At 42.3% G+C, this 20,068-nt stretch overlaps 1 protein-coding gene across 1 annotated transcript in view; it reads left to right on the top strand.

Annotated features, from left to right (window-relative positions):
• Nucleotides 1-20,068, top strand: part of TASP1 (taspase 1) — a 79,053-nt gene that overhangs the window by 48,597 nt on the left and 10,388 nt on the right. Inside the window, exon 11 of the mRNA XM_066638890.1 lies at nucleotides 9,620-9,730. Within this exon, the coding sequence (XP_066494987.1) occupies nucleotides 9,620-9,730 (111 nt within the window). The remainder of the gene's footprint in view (nucleotides 1-9,619; nucleotides 9,731-20,068) is intronic.

A 20,068-nucleotide genomic window follows, 5' to 3' on the forward strand; every position in this document is an offset into this window, starting at 1 on the left:
CCCCAAACATGAACCCTACAAAGGATACTGAAATCTGCGGGTCCCAAATCCGTGGATACAGAAGGACCACTGTACACCATTTTGAGTTTTGGGGAAAGTGGTATATAATTCTTTTATATAAATAATAATCAAGCTATGGTGTTAGAAGATTTTTTTTTCAGTTGCACACTATCCAAAGATGAATCCTAAAGTGCCCTTCTGTGTGCCAAAAGGCTCTAATACATGGACAAAAAACTAATTCAGGAGTTTGCATGGGGGGGGGGAGGCCAAACTCGAAATACTTGCATTCACTTAAAACGATAGCTTGTAAGCATTTTTAAAATTTAGAGGGGAAAAAATATTTGCTTCAAGGACATTTTCCTAGTTACAACTTTTTAAAACTTTTTTTTGGGTCATGCTTTTGCAGGCAGCAGTGACTTGAACAGTACTTGAAACCCTGATGTGGTGGCATTCGCTATGGCTAGTTTTTCTTCTCTAGAAGGTGCCAGGAAACGGCTCTATATCACACATTTTGGAGGAGAAAAATGGCAACTGTCAGGATGCAACTGCTGAGGAAATTACCAGTGCTTCAAGTGCTGCTGAAGGTGCTGTTGCCAACCAACCAGCAGGGGGGAAAAGTCTGCCGTCACCACTCACCCTCCTAGTTTTGATGCAGCTGTCACTGGCAGAACGCCTGCCACTTAACGCTGGATACACCCCTATAACTTTTATAATCTGCCTTGTAACCGACAGGGCTGCAAAATTTACACAATTATACATGTCCTTCTGTATTCTAGATTCTTATCCTCCAAATCAGGCACACACTGTAAAAGATATACAAATCATATTGTTTTATTTAGCTGTTACTGTTGTTTGAAAATGTTTGACATCGAACAATACTTCTCAAGAGTAGTTGCTTCAAACAAAATTTAGTGCTACTGGCAAACGCCCCTTTGGGAAGAGAGAGCAGTGCTGTATTTGCAGTGTTGTACATTAGGTAATGCGATCCTTAAACATTTCTGATGTTTGTGTGTAAATTCTCATGAGTGTGCATGTGCATTTAAGACTCTCAAGGACTTTTTTTGGTGGCTCAGTATTTAACAATGGCTCATCAGCTTGAACATACTGCATGACTTTCTCCCTAGAAGGCTGTTGCATATGGCATGCAGAAAGAGGGCTGGATTTTCATTTCTCCTCCATTCAATGGGAGCTGCTTTTATGTTTGGAAATTGGAAACGCGTGTTTTTCAGTGTGGTGTATGAATGTGGATGCCCTCTGACACACCTGCTTCTAATTTCCTGACTTGAAAGGAAAGCCCATCAAAGAAGTGGAAAACAGTTTCTTTGACACGCTGCTCCACAGCCCCTTGCTTTACAGAAGTTCTTTGCTATGCCATTTTGGTTCCATTGATAGATTACTCTAAGATGCAAGGCTTGAATAATAAGTAATGCTTTACTTTATCCTGCGCAGAGGTTTTTTTAGGCTCTTGTTGTGGTTACTTTAAACTTCAGAAATCTGCTTGTAAATGGTTTTGCTGAGGAGAGACCATGATGTAGTCCCCAGGTTTTGTGACAAACTCAAATGAGAAACAATACATAGAGTAATTAAAGGTTGTGTAAGTTGATAAAGTGAGTTACAGCGCTTACACTTGAAGTTTGCATGCTTTGATTTATTATTGTAAAATATGTGAAACTATTGTCAGAACATAAGAATTATACGTCATCTAAAAGATTTTATGGTTAATGGCAAAGCAGAAGAAGTTGAATGTAGTTCAATAGGACTACATGACAGACATTGTGTAAGTGCTACCTACTTTGGGGAGGGGGCCTTTGTGCAGTAATAGAGCAGCTGGTTTGCACATAAAAGGTCCCAGGTCAAATCCCTGGAATCTCAAAGTAGAACTGAGAAAAGCCTAAAACCCTGCAGAGGCACTACCAATCAGTGCAGTCAATACTGAGCTACATGGATTCATGTTCTGACAATGTAACTGATAATATTTAGTATTTGTATAGCACTTTTGAGCATGCTTTCACTTGTATTATGATGTACTTTTTACAATATCCCTGTAAGTTAAGCATAGTATTCTCACATAGCAACAAGAGAGCCAAGACTAGAGGCTCTCAGTGGCTTTCCTACTGAGGCAACCTATGAGTTCATGGCAGAGATGAGATTTGAACCAGATCAGGTCTTGATTTGAAGTTCAATTTCTTAGCCAGCAGTTTTGTGTTTTCTATATGCATGCAGGTGGACCTGCTGTATCCACCAATTCAGGACCTGCAGATTTCAGTATCTGCGGGTCCCTAGATCTGCAGGTTGGACCTACATGGACACTCCGGAGGCAAGGGGAGAGGTGTTCTGAATGGTGTTCTGTGTACCATGGAGGCCACGTATGGCCTCCCCAGCCCTCAGAATGCCTTCTAAAGTCTTAAAATGTCTTAAAAGGTTTTTTACAAAAAACCAGATGTGACCTTGTAAGGCTGCGGTTTTCAAACTCTCCAGGAGTTTGAAACCTGCAGTAAGTCTTTGCGGGGGGGGGGGGAGCAACGCGATCCCCAGGATTGCATCACTGAGGGGGCTGCAGGGACTGGGATGCACCCTCCAGTCCCTACAGCATCCGTCCCTGTGTGCGGGGAGCCCTGTGCGAGCGCCTGCAGAGCGCCCCAGGTCAGGGAAAGGGAGAGTGGAGCGATCTGCTCTGCCTCTGTGGAAGCGGAGCGCGATGGCCCCACTCCCCTTTCCCTGACCTGGGGAGCCCTGCAGGCGCTCACGCAGGGCTCCCCACACACAGGGAAGGCTGCTGCAGGGACGGGAGGGTGCACCCAAGTCCCTGCAGCCCCATCAGAAGGGAAAGCGGAGCAATTGTGCTCCACTTCCGATTTTACGGAGCAGGGCGCGATCACTCTGCTTTCACTTTTCCTGACCTGGGGAGCCCTGCCGGAGGTTGCGCAGGGCTCCCCGCACTCCTGGGATGCTGTAGGAGGCTTGGGCAAGTGCACTCAAGCCCCTTCAGCCCCCCTGAGCGGCGCAATCCTGTGGATTGCACCACTGCCTTCCCCCTATCTCCTGGCTTCCCCCGCCCCTTAAGGGGGCAGAGGCCAGGACCCACAGGCTGGGGCGTCACGACGCCCCAGTTTGAATACCACTGTTGTAAGGTCTCCTGGAGGCCTCAAAAGGCATTCTGAGCCCTCAGAACATTCTCCAGAGGCAAGGGAGCACAACTCCCCTTGTCTCCGGATGATTACAGCCCCCCTGAAACGCATGGGTTTCCTTATCTGAGGGTTATCCTGGAACGGAACCCCCATGGATAATGAGACTCTGTACATGAAGTACATGACATGGCCCTGTACATGAAGTATATTTCATACCATATAACTAACCACATGTTATGTTGGAGAATATGTTGTTATGTGGCTGAATTTCTTAAATATTTTCTTTTTAACTACATGCAACCATGGGGGCTGTCACTTTGGAGCAGTTGTGCTGGGAAAGGAGGTACAGGTGTTCTCCTCCCCCATATCTGTGGATCCAGTATCCACAGATTCCCTTATCCACAGCCCTGTGCACCCTGCCATGCCCATTACCTTCGTTTTTCTTTTATAAGCAGTGGAAGCATGGGTTTTTTGTTTCTTTTTGCTTAACAGAAGAACAGGTTCTTGCTTAACTGAGGAACGCAACATGTAGTGTCCAGGCATCCTGGATACTAGAAGGACACAGCCGGAATGTTTGACAGGAAGCTTCTTGCTTCCTGTTAATTTTTTATTCATCTCCTCCTTTTTGTGTACAGACTGCCTGCATGTTACTTTCCTCAGTTCAGCAAGAAACTGTTCCTCTGGTAAGCAAGAAAATTCTGGTGTTATAATGGCTGCTTTGGTAACCACTTTGTTTCTTGGCCTAGTTCAAGCTGTTAGTTCTCATGCTGAAAGCCCAAATGGTTTAGAACCTGAAAATTTTGAAGGACCATCTTCGCCTGCATGAACCTGCCTGCACGCTTAGATCAACAGGAGAGGCCTTCTTGCCTGTTGCTTTACCCATGTGATGTGTGTTTGTTGGGGGGGGGGGCCGAGCGGAGAATGCATGATCATGCTTTTCAGCAGTATTACTGGTATTCATGGTTCATGGAAACCTAATTAACCTCCGTCACTGAGTGAGTTCTGAAGGAAGGTAAAAATTGTGGTATTTGAGTGCACATTGTATAGTACTGGTGATTTTTTTCTTGATTATTGCTTTAGGCTGCAATCCTAACCACACTTTCCTGAGAGTAAGCCCCATTGAACAAAATAGGACTTACTTCTGAGTAGACCTGGTTAGGATTGTGCCCTTAGTTTTTTTATATTGCCGTTACACTGATTGCTTGTTTTAATGTTTTATGTTACATAAAGCTGGTGCTATTGGAGTGCAAGATACAGGTTATAATAAATGTTTTCCACTAATAAAATCTAGAAATTGCTCTTATTCAAACAGCCACAGATTGAAAAACAAAAAAATCTCATGGTAAACACGGTACAGGTAGTGTTCTCCCAAGTTGTGTGATAGTCAGTTGGACTCATGCCTACCTGCTCTGTTTGTTTTCTGTCACTGGAGTATTACGAATGGGATTTAAAACCTAGTGCCACTTAGAAAATCTACCTAATTGGAAACAAACACAAATTGAATATAAAAGCTGGACTTTGTGTTTTTAGAAAAAGACAGCGTAACCAAGGGGTGGTCATTAATGGAAAGAAAAGGGAAGCTGGTGTGAAAGAAATGGAACTTGTAAATGCCATAGAAGCAAGGTTTAATTAGAAAGTGCAAAATGATCGGGGACGCATTCTACCACAGTAGCTTAATTTCAAAGGCTTACTACCACAAACTGTTTTCTAAAAGAAGGCAAATCAAAAGATCTCTTGAATATTCTTGTGGACTACAGTGCATCACTTAACAGTCACTTAAGAGCGGGGATGTGCTCTATCTGTTATGCGATTAGGTGGTTAAGCGAACATTCAGCCGAATCTTGAGTCTTGTTGTGTAAACAGACACTCCCTGACTGTACAGACTGCTGGAGACTGATTGCTTCTTCTTTGCATTAAGAGCCTCTTCGTTGTGTAAATAGACACTCTGCTGTAGGCTGTGGGGGACCTGATTGCTCTTTAAGAACCTCTCTGTTGCGCTTTGATCGTATTGTGTATGAGGTCCCTTAGCCGGGAGGTCATTAAATGACGCAAGCCTGTACTAGTACCTGAAGAGGTAGGATTTTTTTTCTGTCAGAGGAGGACAGAAACATACCTGTCCCATTGTTTTGGGAGTACAGGCATTAGCAAACGAATGGGTAATGAAATCTGATATAATGCATGATAAATGCTTAAGCATTCACCTTTGTGAATAGAAACCTTGGTGGTAGAAACGGTATAGTACGTGATTTTAAATAAGAATAAATAAGATTTTAAATAAGAATATAAGAAACCATCACAATGCATTTAAACCTCTGTCCTGCATGCCAATAAAAGTCTTTGTTGCCAAGAAAGGTCTACCAGTGGAACCAGTGTGTTTACAAAACTGCACTGCCAAATTGATGTAATCTGCAGAGTCAGAAAAATGAAGAGTATGACTTCTATATTATGTACTGTGAATATTTAATCAGCTTTGTTAGGTTTGTCATAGAAAGTGAAAACTTAAAGATAGCTTACTTATACAGTGTTTTCCCCATTTTCCCCATTTTTGGAGCTTCCAGTATCTTATGGAATAACAAACGGTGGGAGTTTGCCAGTAAGATCTCTACTAGTTGGTCAAAAATAATGCATGTCCAACATAATTCATGACAACCCCCCCCCCCCCAATGTCTACGATGAGGTTCTGAGACGCTGAAAATATTTTGACTACTTGGATAAAAACAAAGTCAACTAAAAATGGTAAGGAGAATTGCATTTTGTGAAGAGATGTCCTTACCACTAAACAAAGGGAGACCTATGAGAATACATTTGGAGCAAAAGCCAAAACGGGTTTGAGAAAATCATTTATACTTGATGAACTTCTGAGTGGGATTGAAAGTAAAGAACTAGAAAGTTGTCAAACAGAAGAGGAAACCGGGGAAACCACATGATGACAAACCACAGAAAATGGTAATGAAAAGAAGAATTGGAAAATGCACCTGATCATGATGAAGCAAAATGCTGCGTCTATCAAAATGAATGTGGAAATTCAGAGAGTACCTGTGAAAGCATGTTCTTTGTAATGAATCTAATGCAAATTAAGGGTATATGATTGCACTAACAGATGTAAACTGCATCAAACTTTCATGGTCAGGTATTGGCTTTGAAAGAGCAGGATGCTTAGATCATTACAGTATTTCCGAATCTAAGGGCACAAGCCTAACCAGGTCTACTCAGAAGTAAGTCCTATTTTGTTCAATGGGACTTACTCTCAGGAAAGTGTGGTTAGGATTGCAACCTAAATGTTCTCCTAATAATGTTGGTATAATAAGGCCACATGTACCAAATGTAGGTTGGTGCAGAAGTGATGCTGGAAATATACTGAGTGTGAACTATCAGTAAAGATGGATAATCCTATTAATTAGGCAGCACAACTGAAAAGTTTTTATTTTTCTAAACTCTATCCTGAAAAGATGTTAAAACTGCAACTCCTGTTGAATGAGGTTTGGTGGAAACAGCAAAACAGCCATTACCAGGGATATCAGTGGTGCTGCCATAAAGCAGAATGATCCCAAACAAAATCTAAATAGTGGTATATTTAAAAAATGTTATACCCTGTGTTTTCCCCACCTATGAGGGAGGCATTCAAGGCAGCTGTGTTCAGACCCTACAATATAGCTGTGTTTTGTTCCGGTTTGTTAGTCTTTTAGCAAGAAACAGGCACTCCTAAAAGTACAATATCCACTCAGTGAAGTAAACAAATAGAGTATGTTCAACATCAGCATGTAAAGCCCAAATCACATAGAGTTGAAACTCCCTTGCAGCCAACAAATACGCACTGTCTCTTTAGGAACTAAAAGCACAATATGAGAGAGGTGTGGGACGCGAGAGAACAGCAGTTTCATTCTCCCATTTCAGGCTCACTTTGGGACATAAAGTGGAATGGCGGGCAGAGTCGCCTGAACTATTTAAATTGTTGTTTTTCTCTGTCTTTTTGGGGAGAGGCAGATATATACTTGAATTACTGTGAATCTATTATGCATAAGATACAGGCCGACTATACATAATTCTCTGAGATGTGGCTGATGTTTTGTAGTTGAGGTTAGTATATTGTTACCGAAGGTAGGACTGCAGGTGAGGACTCATGCAACTGAATGTTCCTCCGTTCCAAAAAAGCCTCTCTCTACCAAAGAGAGAAAATTTACACTGCAATGTGTTCAGTGAAACTTCTAGGAAAGTATGCATAGGATCACAGCCTTAGAGTTTCAACTTAACTTCCCCCATGTACCTCTTTCCTATAAAGGGAACAGTTTTAGTCTTGTGAGTTGTCCAACCTGTAGTCTTGAGGTGACTAAGCCCAGAAGCAAGTTTACCACTGCCTCACTGAAAACCAGGCCAATATTTAGGTTCTTCTCTATGAGAGGAAAAACTCTGGTTCATGTTGACAACTGGAATCTTGTAATACATGAATCACAGTATCGGTAGAACATATACAGAGACCTAATTCATAACGTATATTTATCCATGGCATTCCATTTTTATGTATGGATCTTACATTCATGGATAGAATGAATAAAAATGAATAGAAAAATAATGACCAACCACCATGGAACAATTTTCTGCCAATTGGTGAGCAGTTGGGGAAGTCAGAGGGTGTGCCCTTGCTCCCCACCTGTGTTCTGTAGTCCCCTGAAGATTGCCAGTAAACTTGGAAATGAAAAGAACTGGGTGTATTAGAGCTGGCCAGCTCCAAGTGCTGAGTTTATGAAGATTATGATTGACTACGTTTTGGTATCCTGACTTTAGAGCATCTAGTTTTGAGAAATTGATTAACCCTTGTACAGTGCTTGAACAACTTACTAAAGGGAAGTGGGCTTGAATAGTCTGTCAGTCAGGGGTAGTGTAGGTATTAAAAGTGTCCACCTCCTTGAGTGACAGCTCTTTGTTTGATTTAAAAATAAAGTTGAAGAGTGAGTGTCTATGGACTTAAAGGACCAGTATGTAGTGGTAACGAAGTATGTTAACTTGGCAGATTTTAAACTGTTTGAGCCAGGTGCTGCCCCTGTAAAAGATCTGCTCTGCTTTTTCTAGGACACATTCCTATGCTTAACCCTGGAGAAGATGAGTAAGGTGGTCAAGTTGGTCTTTATCACCATCTGATTTCTTGCTGAATGTCAAGAGTGTTGAAATCAATAGGCTGAAATCACAGCTGTGCTTTGCAGGGCTAGCCTACGAATCGACTCCAGTGGACCTTGGGGTTAGGACAAATCTTGGCTGATATCTCTGCTGGCTTCTGCAGATTAGCAGGGCTCTTTAGCGTGGACCTGGAGTCCCTACACACTGTTACTGCTGCTCTCCTCCTACTCCTGACTTTAAAGCATCCTTCCTGACTTTTCAAAAGGCAGTGAGAGTTAGAGAGAGAAAGCTGTCTTGGATGCTCAGGCTAGTGGGGGAATGGCAAGATAAAAATATATAAAATAAAGAGGAACTGGGGAAAGGAGTCATTGTAGTCCAACAGTCTTGTGTCCGTCACTCAATTTCTTTCTCCCTTCCCTACTCCATCTGCTTTTTGAAATGTCAGAGAGGGGGAAGGAGGAGAACAGTGATGGCAATGAGGAGGTGTTAGCAGTACTACTCACTGTGTGTCCATTAAACAGTAACGCAACTTCAAGGCAAGGATGGTTGTGATGATGATGATGAAGAAATGAGCTAAAGTTAGAGGAGATACTGGAGAGGTGTAGAGGGGGGTGACAACTATGCAAGGGTGCTTGGAGGTTAACATTAGTGTGATATATGAAACCCACTGCGGGGAGCAGCAACTAACCTTAAGATCCCAAGTGGCAGGTGAACGTGGGCCAGGTCACTTCTTTCAGATGTTAGTAACTAATACTGAGTGCTTACTTTGCAGACAGAATGTGGTTCATTAAATGAAGTCAATATTGAATACTAATTGGTTGAATTTTTCATTTCACTCATGACTCTTTCTTCCTTTTGCTACTGGCCCTTTTAAAGCAATAGGGGGAACCAAAAGGATTGATGATCATATGCTAAAGAGAAACAGTATGTAGAGAATAGAGGCAGTTTTCACAAAAGAGCAGTAAATTGTGAATTCCCCCAAATATCTGTGTTGGGAGTTATGCTATTTCACATGCTGAGAGCCAGAGGTGAATATTTTAGGCACTAATGCTGCAATCCTAACCGTACTTTCCTGAGAGTAAGCCCAATTGAACAAAATAGGACTTACTTCTGAGTAAACCTGGTTCGGATTGTGCCCTTAATTTTTTTCAGATGATACCAAATTTTCCAATGAAGTGAAATCCTAGTCATTCCTTTCTTAAGTTATCTTCTTTTCATGAACATTCTCTTGCTTTATTTTATCATTAACTCACAAAAACCTTCTTTAGAATTTGAAGAGAAAAAAAACAATTTTATTCTATATATTTTAAAATAAAATACTGATTTTGTTTGAAAGCGTTCATTAACCATGTTTGCTAATGTGTGAATGTTTTACGTAGGTTGTGGAGAGCACCTTGTGCGGACCTTACTGGCCAGAGAATGTTCGTGTGCTTTGCAAAATGAAGATGCTCATCAAGCTCTACTAGAAACTATGCAAAACAAGTTTATTAGTAAGTATGTAATTAGTCAGCAAATTTCTCAGGATTTTGAAGCTACCAGGAGGGCTGCAGGAGGAGTCCCAGGCCTTTCAGAGAGCCACTGTGACAGCCAGATAAGTGGGGAAAAAACTCCTCCCTCTCTGGCAGCAGCATGATCATGTTGCTACAGTTTTCTGGGTCATTCCACTTAAAGGAGAACGACCCTTTTCCATTTTTCCTGGTTGGTGGTGACCCACCAGTTTGGAAACCGCTGTCATAAGCCATTTCTGCCCAGTGTTGCATATATGCAACAGGGATCAAATGTGTGCACTGGGCAGAAATAGGTTAATGAATTCCCTGATGTGGGCTAGAAGTCTGCTTCACTCTCCTTCTGAACTCCCTCTGTCTTCCCCAATACGCTGTTCTTATTATCAATTTCTTGATTGGCAGCTAGTAAAATTAAAGATTTTTATAAATTTGATGACAGAATGTCTTTCTGTAGAAGTCTTGCTAATAAGCTTTCATGCAAGAAACGACCATTCAAGAAAGTCAAAATGAGGATTAGCAGATCAAAACAAAATTTTGATTTTGATTCAAAATTCAAAATTTAATGTTTGAATTAAAATTATTCTATCTACACTTGGTTTCTGGTCTGGCTCTCATTTTTCCTGAAAATTGATGTTGAATTTCTGATTAAAATGACATTTACAGCCCAATCCTATCTGCCCCGCTGCCTGCCTGTTACAGTGGCGCCAGAATGGCTACCACTGTATCCAGTGGGGCCAGAGAGGCTACCAGAGGTCTCCTCATTCCTTCCCCCCCCCCCCAAGGAAAGCCCCAGGCCCTGCAGTAGGGATACTCAAGTCTGCGCCAGCTATTTTTCAGGTACAGACTTCAGAAACCCTGTGTCGGACTTTGCAGCCTGCCGTGGGGCATAGGATCTTGTGGAGGAGGTCCTTCTGCTGGACCCACCCCCCCACCCCCCGGCCGGTCCTTCTCCTCATTCCACCTTCCCCCAGCCTGGGAAGCCACACCACTGTCCAGCTGCACTACTTACCATTGATGGCTCCTGTACAGCCTCTTCATGGCACTGAGTCACAATGCCAGAGCTCCCTCTTTGCTGGGGTGCAAAACCTGCAGCCCTCCTCTGCTCCTCTATATCCAGAGCCTGCTGGCCTGACACGGTGGCTCTTGCTTCTGTGCCAGCCCAAGGACTGCCACAGAATCAAATAACCCCATTGTGGGGCTGCTTGCCTTACCCTGGGGAAAGGGACAAAAGGCCCCCCCTCCCAAGGAACCGCTGGCAGCTGTCCGGTTGTGATCAGGTTGCCACGTCAGCCATTCTTGGCACCAGGGCAGCCCCACGCTCTGGACAGCATAGGAGTAGGCTGTGAGACTTGCATCTAAATAGATGTGTATAAGAATAGATGAATATAATAGATGTATATAAGATTGTACTGTTCAAACAGAAAAAGCAGAAATAATGGTGCTATTAATGGAAAAAATTTTTTTAACTGAAGTTAGATGAAGACATTTATCATTTAGCAGTGTCCTGAATATTAATTTTTTCCTAATGTATCTTTAAAAGAATTATTGTAAAAGTGGTGTTCAGAGCTTTCTTGGTATATAGCGCATGCCTACTCTGGTGATACCTTGTAGGAAAAGAATTACTGCATTTTATTCTGCATGTTGCAAGGGAACCTTTTACAGACAGTGTATAGTTCAGTATTAGAGCCATGCCATCGGATCCAAAGAAGTTTGAAACCCCAGCATGTGGTTTGCTAAAAGCTGTCGTTTCTCGGAATCAGCACAAGCTAAGTTTTTGCAAAAGTACACCTAAGAGGTTATGCAAAAATTTTGGGCATATGCTGAATAGCTCTTTTCTTTGGAACTTTCCTGCTGTTGATTTTAAGTGATACAAAAGTTTGCTTGAGCTGTAATGTATGATGCAGGTTTTCCCTCTCTGTTAAATAACTGTGAATAAAGTAGGTTAATAGCTAGCTGATGACAGCATGACTTGTTCTCTTGAGCTTTTTATTTTTATATATATATATAAAAGTAGCATGCTTTGTGGTCACGTTAAAACATTTAATATAATAGTACTAGATCTTTCCAGAAATAATAGTTTGGCAGAAAAGGAACTGAAAGGGATAGTCAAAACTGAAAATGTGACTTATATTGGTCTCAAGGGCAGCTTTGCCATCCAATTCTTGCTGCTTCTTCTTTTTATTTATCTTTTTAAAAAGAGGGAATTCAATTTTCCACAGAGGCTTGGGAATATTTCTTCCTACTAGGGAATGCCTGGCTTGAAACATTCAGAGTTGTTTGAAATAGCAGGCGTTGGACAAAACTAGTGGCAGATGTGCTTTCCTCATCTATTTTTATAGCAAACAGCATATAGATGGCACAGATGATGGTTGGATTAGAACCCGCGAGTCAGAATAATAGTTTTTTTGTAAGTGCAGTGGGTTTAATAAAGATATTGGCGGATACACAACAGATTGATGTAGAGTGAAAATGGTGTTCTGTAAACATAAGTATCTTTCATACAGAACAACGGTCTTATAACTTATCTATTCCTTTCTAACTCAGCCAAGTTTGTGGAATGCAGACTTCACAGTAAATATTTATCCTGTTTTTCAGGCAGGGAGGCAGATCGGGGAAACTGACAATGGAAATACAGTATGCGTAGTAGTGCTTTGGAGTAGCATGTAAAGTACTTTTAAACCTTGAAAACCACACATACAAAAAATGTGAGCATTAAACAAGAAAGTATTTTATTTGATCATCTTGTTTCAGTTCCCATATTTAGGAGGGGACATGCACTCACGCATAATGTAGAAGCTTGTTAAGAACAGAAAGTGCTCATACTCCTACTACCTGACTGATGTACAACTCCATTTCCACATGAGTCAGAAGTTAGGGCAGACTTCCTCACATTCAGGTAGTCTTTAACAGCTGTAGAGTCTAGTCACTGGGAAGTTCTCCTCTGTAAACTCGCAGAAACTTGGAGTGCCTTGATAGATTGCGTTCTGTTTTCATAGGTACTGCCTGTATTTGTCCTGTCATAGAGAAGTCCATAACATATAGCCCAATTCTACCTAAACCTCTGCACGACGATGCAGTGACCCTGGTGTGACCTCTACTGCATCTCACAGGTGAGTTTAGGCTACTGAAGGTCTCCTTGAGGTAAGGAACATTTGTCCCCTTGCCCTGAGGTAGGTCCCAGTAGCCACTATGGGTCCCCTTGACCTGCACCAGCGATATTGCTGGCACAGTCCATGTTGACCCGTGCAGGTAGATCAGCCCTGGGGAAGGGGGATTTGGATTCAGCAGCTGGTGCCATATCTCCCTCCTGGACCTGATCCGCCCACCCACATCTCATTCCACCTCCTCCCTGCCCTCTCCTTCCCCAGGCCACCCCTGCACCAGGCTTACCTGCCCTGGTGGGCCTCTTGATGCTTGCTGGCTCACATGGGAGGGCTCTGGCCTTCTTGTCAGCATGCCGTCAGTTTGGGCTGCTGCAAAGTGCTTTATGGCTGCATTGTTGCAGCCTGTGCCAGTGGAACGCGTGTTCAGCCAGCACTGGTGTTAGATAGGATTGGGCTAATAGTCATTTGGAAAATTGGTCAAGTCTTTCCTAAGGCTGCTCACCAGACTAGTGCTTTGCACCTCAGGGTGAATACTGAAAATAGGAGCCGGCTCTAAATAGGAAAATAGGAGCCGGCGTCTAAAATAGAAAACTATATTGACCACAGTTTCCAAGCTACCAGACTCTGAAGGGTGCCAAAACACTCATTGGTTAGACAACTTCCAGCTGTTCTGTAGCACCAATGTCAGCTGCACTTAATGTGCAGCACTCATCTCTGCTGCCAAACAGATGTCCAACTTCAAACCACTGGTCATATTAGCTCTGTACTACTTAGATGTGTCTGGGGTAAGTTCTTTCTTTTTGGATCAGATCAAATGGTTCTATAGATTTCTTATGGATATGTTACAACCACTGAGATAGGGTTATTTTTGAGTTACTTAGTACAGAAGTTATAACCATATGCTAAATAAGCAACAAAGGCTTCTTAACTCTTAGCTTTGCAACCCACTTCTCTGTGAGTATACCTAGCCCCACCAGTAGTGAGAAGTTTGCTAATCAGTGTTTGTAAGACTGCCATCTGGTATTCTGTTTCGATGTTTGTGAAACATTGAGATTCAAATGTAATTGGATGTTGTTGTCACAAGAGTCTCCAGGGGATGTAGCTTTCCAGTCTTCCATACATGGGACTGTGCAGAGGCCATGCAAGAAATAAGCTGGTTGTCTTGTTCTCAGAATGACCTCTGTGTTGGTACATATCTGGCCTTTCTTTCCTGTCCTAGAGGCCTATCTAATTTAGGGCACAATCCTATCCTGCACTGGAACAGGCAAGCCAAGAGGCTTGCACTGTATCCAGTGCAGGATAGGGGCCAGAAGTGGCTCAACCAGAGGCAAGGGGAAACTTTTCCCCTTACCTCTGGGTAAGCCCCTATGGGTCTCCTCGGACTTGCACCACCTCCTGAGGTGCCAGATCCCAACCCTGCCTCTCACTCTCCACCCCCGGGGTGCCACTGGATTGCGCTCTTAAACTCAGTTGCCTCTACTGCTGTTGTAAGGGAGGTGAGAAAAGCTCGCCTTATTTTCTCAAGTGTGCCAGCTCTTGATTGATGTGCAAAGGAGGAAGTACTTCCCTTAACACTGGTTTGTAAGTGCTTTTAGTTGCTTATAGACCACATGGAAAACAACAGCTAACAAGCGAGCAACTCAGCAATTTTTGTAAGCAAATGTTTACATTTCTTTAATGTATCCTAAGAATACAAGATGTCTTTTTTAAAAAATTATAAATATAAAACTTGAACATGTTGAAATACATATCCAAAACCAGGCATCTTTTGTGGAATTATCATGGACATGTAAGTGAATTTTTGTTTTTTATGAGAATGGAAATTCCTTTCTCATTTTCTCCATGAAACTCATTAGCTAACTTGAAGTCTTTTGATTATGGAATTTTAGAATCCTATAAAAGTCTAGTAGAAAAGTACACTTTGTTTTCAGTTGTGACCTAGAAACACTAACAGATGCATTCACATCATTAGCATTGAAAGGAAAAACCTTCAAGTGGAGGGCCAATGTCTGCCAATCCCTCACTTTGTTTTCTGGTAAGTAGGTCCCAAAACCTGCAACCCACCTTGTTTGCTGTATTCTATTGCTTGTTGCCATGCAAGTGAAAGAGCCAAAGGTCTGTTGAGTTCTTGGATAACTTCCAACAAACTGGATTTAAAAGCTACTTTTTTGTAACCTAGAATCTGATTAATAAATTTAACTGTATAATTGGCAGTGCAAAATTATTGGCATAAGTCTCAGTCCCCCGTGAGCAGTTGCCATCAAAACAGTGCATTGTTAATCTAAATATTTCTGTTGCATAAAGACTTGCTGTGTTGATACTTCTGTATGTGTGATGTTAGATAACACTTAGCCCAAAACATTTTTCTTTTTTAAAAAAAGCAAAATAACTTTTTTCTTTGTGTAGATAATTCTTTGAATGGAAATTAAATTTGATTCATCTTAATTTTGTTAGAAGTTTTACCATAGACTTACTGCTTTTGTGTGGTGCCTTTCTATTAGGGAAGGGGGAGAAACATTTTCCAGTTGAGTCTAGTACAAATGCTGGTTCTGCTAAAACACAAGTCTTCTTTGTTAATCCACGATAAAGTCTAACAGAGGGTGCAATCCTAACTCATTTTCCAGCACTGACATAAGGGCAATGCAGCTCCGAGGTAAGGGAACAAACATTTCCTTACCTTGAGGAGACCTCCATGACTGCCCCCCAACTTTAGGATGCAGCACATACCCCATTGGCACAGCTATGCCAGTGCTGGAAAGTTGGTTAGGATTTGGGCCAGAGAAGAAGAAATTTGTTTTATGCATGTAATTATCTGTGATCTTTTAAATATTGAAATTGTTGATCTATATGTGTTTTGTAAATATATGAGACATCAAGGGACACAACTTAATCTGTTGGTTTCATGAATAGAAGTATGTACAAGAGAGACAATTGCAGAACTCGGTGACTAAGTTCTGGCATAATATGAAACTGTGGTTGAGTTTCCATATGTACAATTGGCAAACTATGGTTGCTTGTCTGCATTTGTTTTCCTTCTGCTCAGGACTCAGCTTCAGAAATTCACTTCCGTTCTCCATGTTTCAGCAGTCTCTTAAAGCAGGGGTCTCCATACTTTTTAGTTTGAGGGCCACATTGAATACTTAAACACATTTTTGCAGACTGAAAAAAATATCAGTTTTATAAATAAATGAATGAAATTTAAATGAATGAATAAGTTTTATTTGGTTCTTTTTTGTAACCAGCATGTTAGTTACTCACAGAGATGATACAGGAAGCAGGGTTCAGTGTGAGCTGCTTATATAGGACAGAAGCAAGCGACACATAGCACACTGTCTCTGCCCAATTTGTTGCGGAAACTCGGTTTGTTATGATTCATTTACTCATGTGCAAAAATGATGCCGTTTCGTCACCGCAATAGTTTTATGGCATTGTTCAAATGTCAACGAACAGAAACCTGATTTCTCAGCATGGGTGAGGTTAGCATTGTTAGCATATGGCACAGGTTGGCCAAGCTGACACCACTCTGGCCATATGAAAAGGAGTAGAGTGGACAAAACTGTACGTGTTAACTGTCAGACCACGTGGTTGGGAAAGAGTATTTTAAGTTGCTGCAGACCAGATAAAATCTTGTGGCTGGCCAGACGTGGCCCCTGGGCTGAACTTTGGAGACCCGTCTTTAAAGCAGAACAGCAACCTAACCTGTGGTTTAAGAACTAAAGAAAGGACTAAACTGGAAAAAGAGGCACTTTATGAAGCTGTGCTCCTTTTCTGTGTACGGTGGAGAGCACCTGCTCCTTTCCACTATAGCATAGTATGTTTTTTTTCAGTGGTTGGTTGCTGGTGCTTCTTCTGCATCTTTTTAGATTGTGAGCCTTTTGGGGACAGGGAACCATTTATTTTATTTAGCTATGCAAATCGCTTTTACCTTTTTTGTTGAAAAGCGATGCATAAATATTAATAAAGAAACTGTGTGGGATTCACCAGTGCTTTTTAACAAGAATTTGCACACAAGTTCACAATACTTCAGTAGGTAAATTCTATATAAGTTTCCAGTCTCTTAGTATTTCAAGACACTCTTGCACAGGTGGAAGAACTTTTTTCTAATTTTGTTTCACTTCTTTCATGCAGTATTCTAATAAAAGATCTAAAATGGCAACTTTAGGAACAGATGGGTATTTTTTTTTATCTAGGTAATTGGTTGTGATGCAACCAGTGTTAGTTGCACTTTTGAACCCCATTAATTTTGTTTCATTTTTTTAATGGGATGTATGCATGACTTTGGTTGGATTAGGGCCGTTATTTGGACATCACTGGTCTTGATTGTTCCTCATAGAAAATCAATAGTTGCTTAGAATTCCACTTCCCTGATTCCAGAAATCGGTGAGTAGTGTTTTTGCCACAGTGTAGCAGTCTGTCAAATGGGTATCATACTCTTTGACTACCTTCATAGGAATGTAGAGATGTTGAATTAATTTTTAGGTACCACTATTGTGCAAGTCTTGTTGGGCTCAGATACGATTTACATGAGAGCCATATTCAGTGCTTTGAACCTTTGTATAAAATGTTCAGTGCTGTTACGATGCAAAAGGACATCTTCTAGTCTGAGGTGAAGAGAAAATCTTTTTTTCTTCAAAATAAATGAAATTGTTGTCTTGCAATATTGTTGCTTGATATGTAGAATAAGGAACATTTAATGAATGTGTGATTGAAGACTCTTTGGCCTTAGCTAACTTGTTACATTTTCGTTTAATTCTGTGGCTTAAGATGTTTAGGTCATATTGAAACCATAAAATACTTTCCACATTTTAAGACTTATGACATTAATTTCAAGTCGCACAAAAAAAGGAATGCTTTGGCTAATTTAAAAATAATTACAGCTTCTGGTACAACACCTTTTTTTAAAAGTGTATGTTTAAAATAAATATTTTTCTGCTGATTTTTGCCCCCTTGCCAATATTTTTAACGGACTTTTCAGCACAACATACATAGTATACCGGGGTGCCCAAACCCCGGCCCGGGGGCCACTTGCGGCCCTCAGGGGTTCCCAATCCAGCCCGTGGGGAGCCCACAGTCTCCAAAGAGTCTCTGGCCCTCCTGAGACTTGCTGGAGCCCGAGCTGGCGCGACGCAACTGCTCTCAGCATGAGGACGGTTGTTCAACCTCTCACTAGAACTGTGGGATGAGGGCTCCCTCCACTACTTGCTGTAATGCAACAGTGGCAGCGAAGGAAAGGCTGACCTTGCTTTGTGCAAGGCCTTTTATAGGCCTTGAGCTACTGCAAGACCTTCATTTATTCATATAAGTTCCGTTTTTAATAAATTCATTTATGTAAATTCATTCTAATTTTAAATGTAAATTAATTCTTTTTTCCGCTGGCCCCCGACACTGTGTCAGAGAGATGATGCAGCCCTCCTGCCAAAGTGTTTGGACACCCTTGTAGTACACAAACAGGAAGGATATTTGCCAGCTTTTTTGTTTACTGGGTATTGTAACTCTAGAATGCTGAACATTTTATGACTTCTTGTTCAACATCTGACAAAATGTCGCTTTCATGTGTAATACCTGGATTGTTGAGGTGGCGTGGTGTTTGTCCTGGCTTGCTGATGTTCTTGCTGCTCGTTCTGAAAAGTTGCTCTCCTAAATCCCATGAGGCAAGAAGGAGAAGAGTGAAGGGCCAAGAACGGGAGTGCAAATGAGTGAATGTGCCCTGGAAGCTTAGAAAAGATCTGGTAGTACTTCTCTGCCTTCACTTGGGTCCATTGCATGATGGTTAGCTCTGGCTCAGACAAGGGGCCTTTTATTCTAGTATGTTCCTGAGTAATCATTTCAGCCTCAGGTCTACTGTTAACTCCATCAAGAACAGGCGATCTTTGAACCTTGCCGAAGACTTCTGCTACTTTTTCAAATGTTGACTGTGAACTTTATATAATTGGATGGACTGGGAACTACATTTGCCTTTGAACATATTAAGACCTAAGGCTTTACTCACAGGAGAAACTCTGACCAATGGCTTGGTTTGCTGTCTGGGAAACAAAGTACCCCAATTAATACTCTACTTCTGTTTCTCAACCAGACTGCCTTGGTTGTCTATAAGAGATGGTTTCAAAGAATGGCCTGCTTTTAGGTTGTCTTTGGACATCTCTGAGATCCTCAATGGGCAGAGGGCAGAGGGCAGAGGGCACTCAAATTTCAACCCCTCCCAATTGGACCATCATCACTATTGGAGGGATTCTAGAGGCTCTTGCTTGACCAAGATACAAAACCTGCCAGTCGCACTCCATAAAGGGACATTCTCTTCAAAAGTACCCCGTCTGGACACAGCTAAATCATGGTCCCTTTCAAGACTTTTCCAGCCTGGAATTGAGTACTCTTTCTGCTGGTTTTGGGCTTTCTCTGGAGGGCACTTCAACTGGGTCCTCTCACCTGAAGTTCAGCAAATGCCATTGTGGGAACCAGCTGCCTAGGCACAGACACCCAAAGGTACATACCTTGCACGACACCTACAAGTCCCAAGGAAGATCTCTGCCTTTCCAGTCCTTAGCTGCCCTTGATTGGGGCTTCCTTCTAGTCCTAAGTTATTCAATCTGTGCGTCGGGCCTCCCTAGGGAGGCGTGGCTAGGCCCCAGGAGCGTTGTGAGAGGTGGCCACAGCTGCTCAGCTGCACATGCTGCCTCCTTACTTGCTGCTTTTCCGCTGCTGTGAACGAGGTGGGTGGGGCAGTGTGAGGTAGGGAGGGCGTGTGAAACATGGTGGGGGGAGGTGGGAAAGAAGGCTGGCTGGGCAGTGGTGGAGGTGCTGTATCTCATCAGCAAAGGGCGCGGTCTTGGCAGGCTTCAAACTGGGAGGGAAGAGTAAGTACAGGCAGCGCAGCGCTTTCCTCTGCTTGGGAAGGAGGGAGCCCAGCCTGCTCTTGGGAGGGTGTCCAAATGCCCCAGCCTGCATTCCTCCGTCTTGCCTGGGGGAACAGGGGTGGCAGCTGCATGTTGGGGTGTATGTGTTTGAGCAGGCCCCCATCTACTTTGGGGTGAGTTGTAATCTTGCTCGGTGTGGCTGCAATCCTTTCCACACTTTCCTGGGAGTAAGCCCCATTGACTCAAATGGGACTTATTTCTGAGTAGATCTACATAGGGTTGGGGTCTGTGTCAGCTTAACCAAGGATCCTCACCTTTCTCTTTTTCCTCCCTCTTCAAAAAAGAAAAAAGCAACTCTTGATGGCTTT

The sequence above is a fragment of the Tiliqua scincoides genome, chromosome 1 (genome assembly GCF_035046505.1).
Source record: "Tiliqua scincoides isolate rTilSci1 chromosome 1, rTilSci1.hap2, whole genome shotgun sequence".
NCBI lineage: Eukaryota > Metazoa > Chordata > Lepidosauria > Squamata > Scincidae > Tiliqua > Tiliqua scincoides.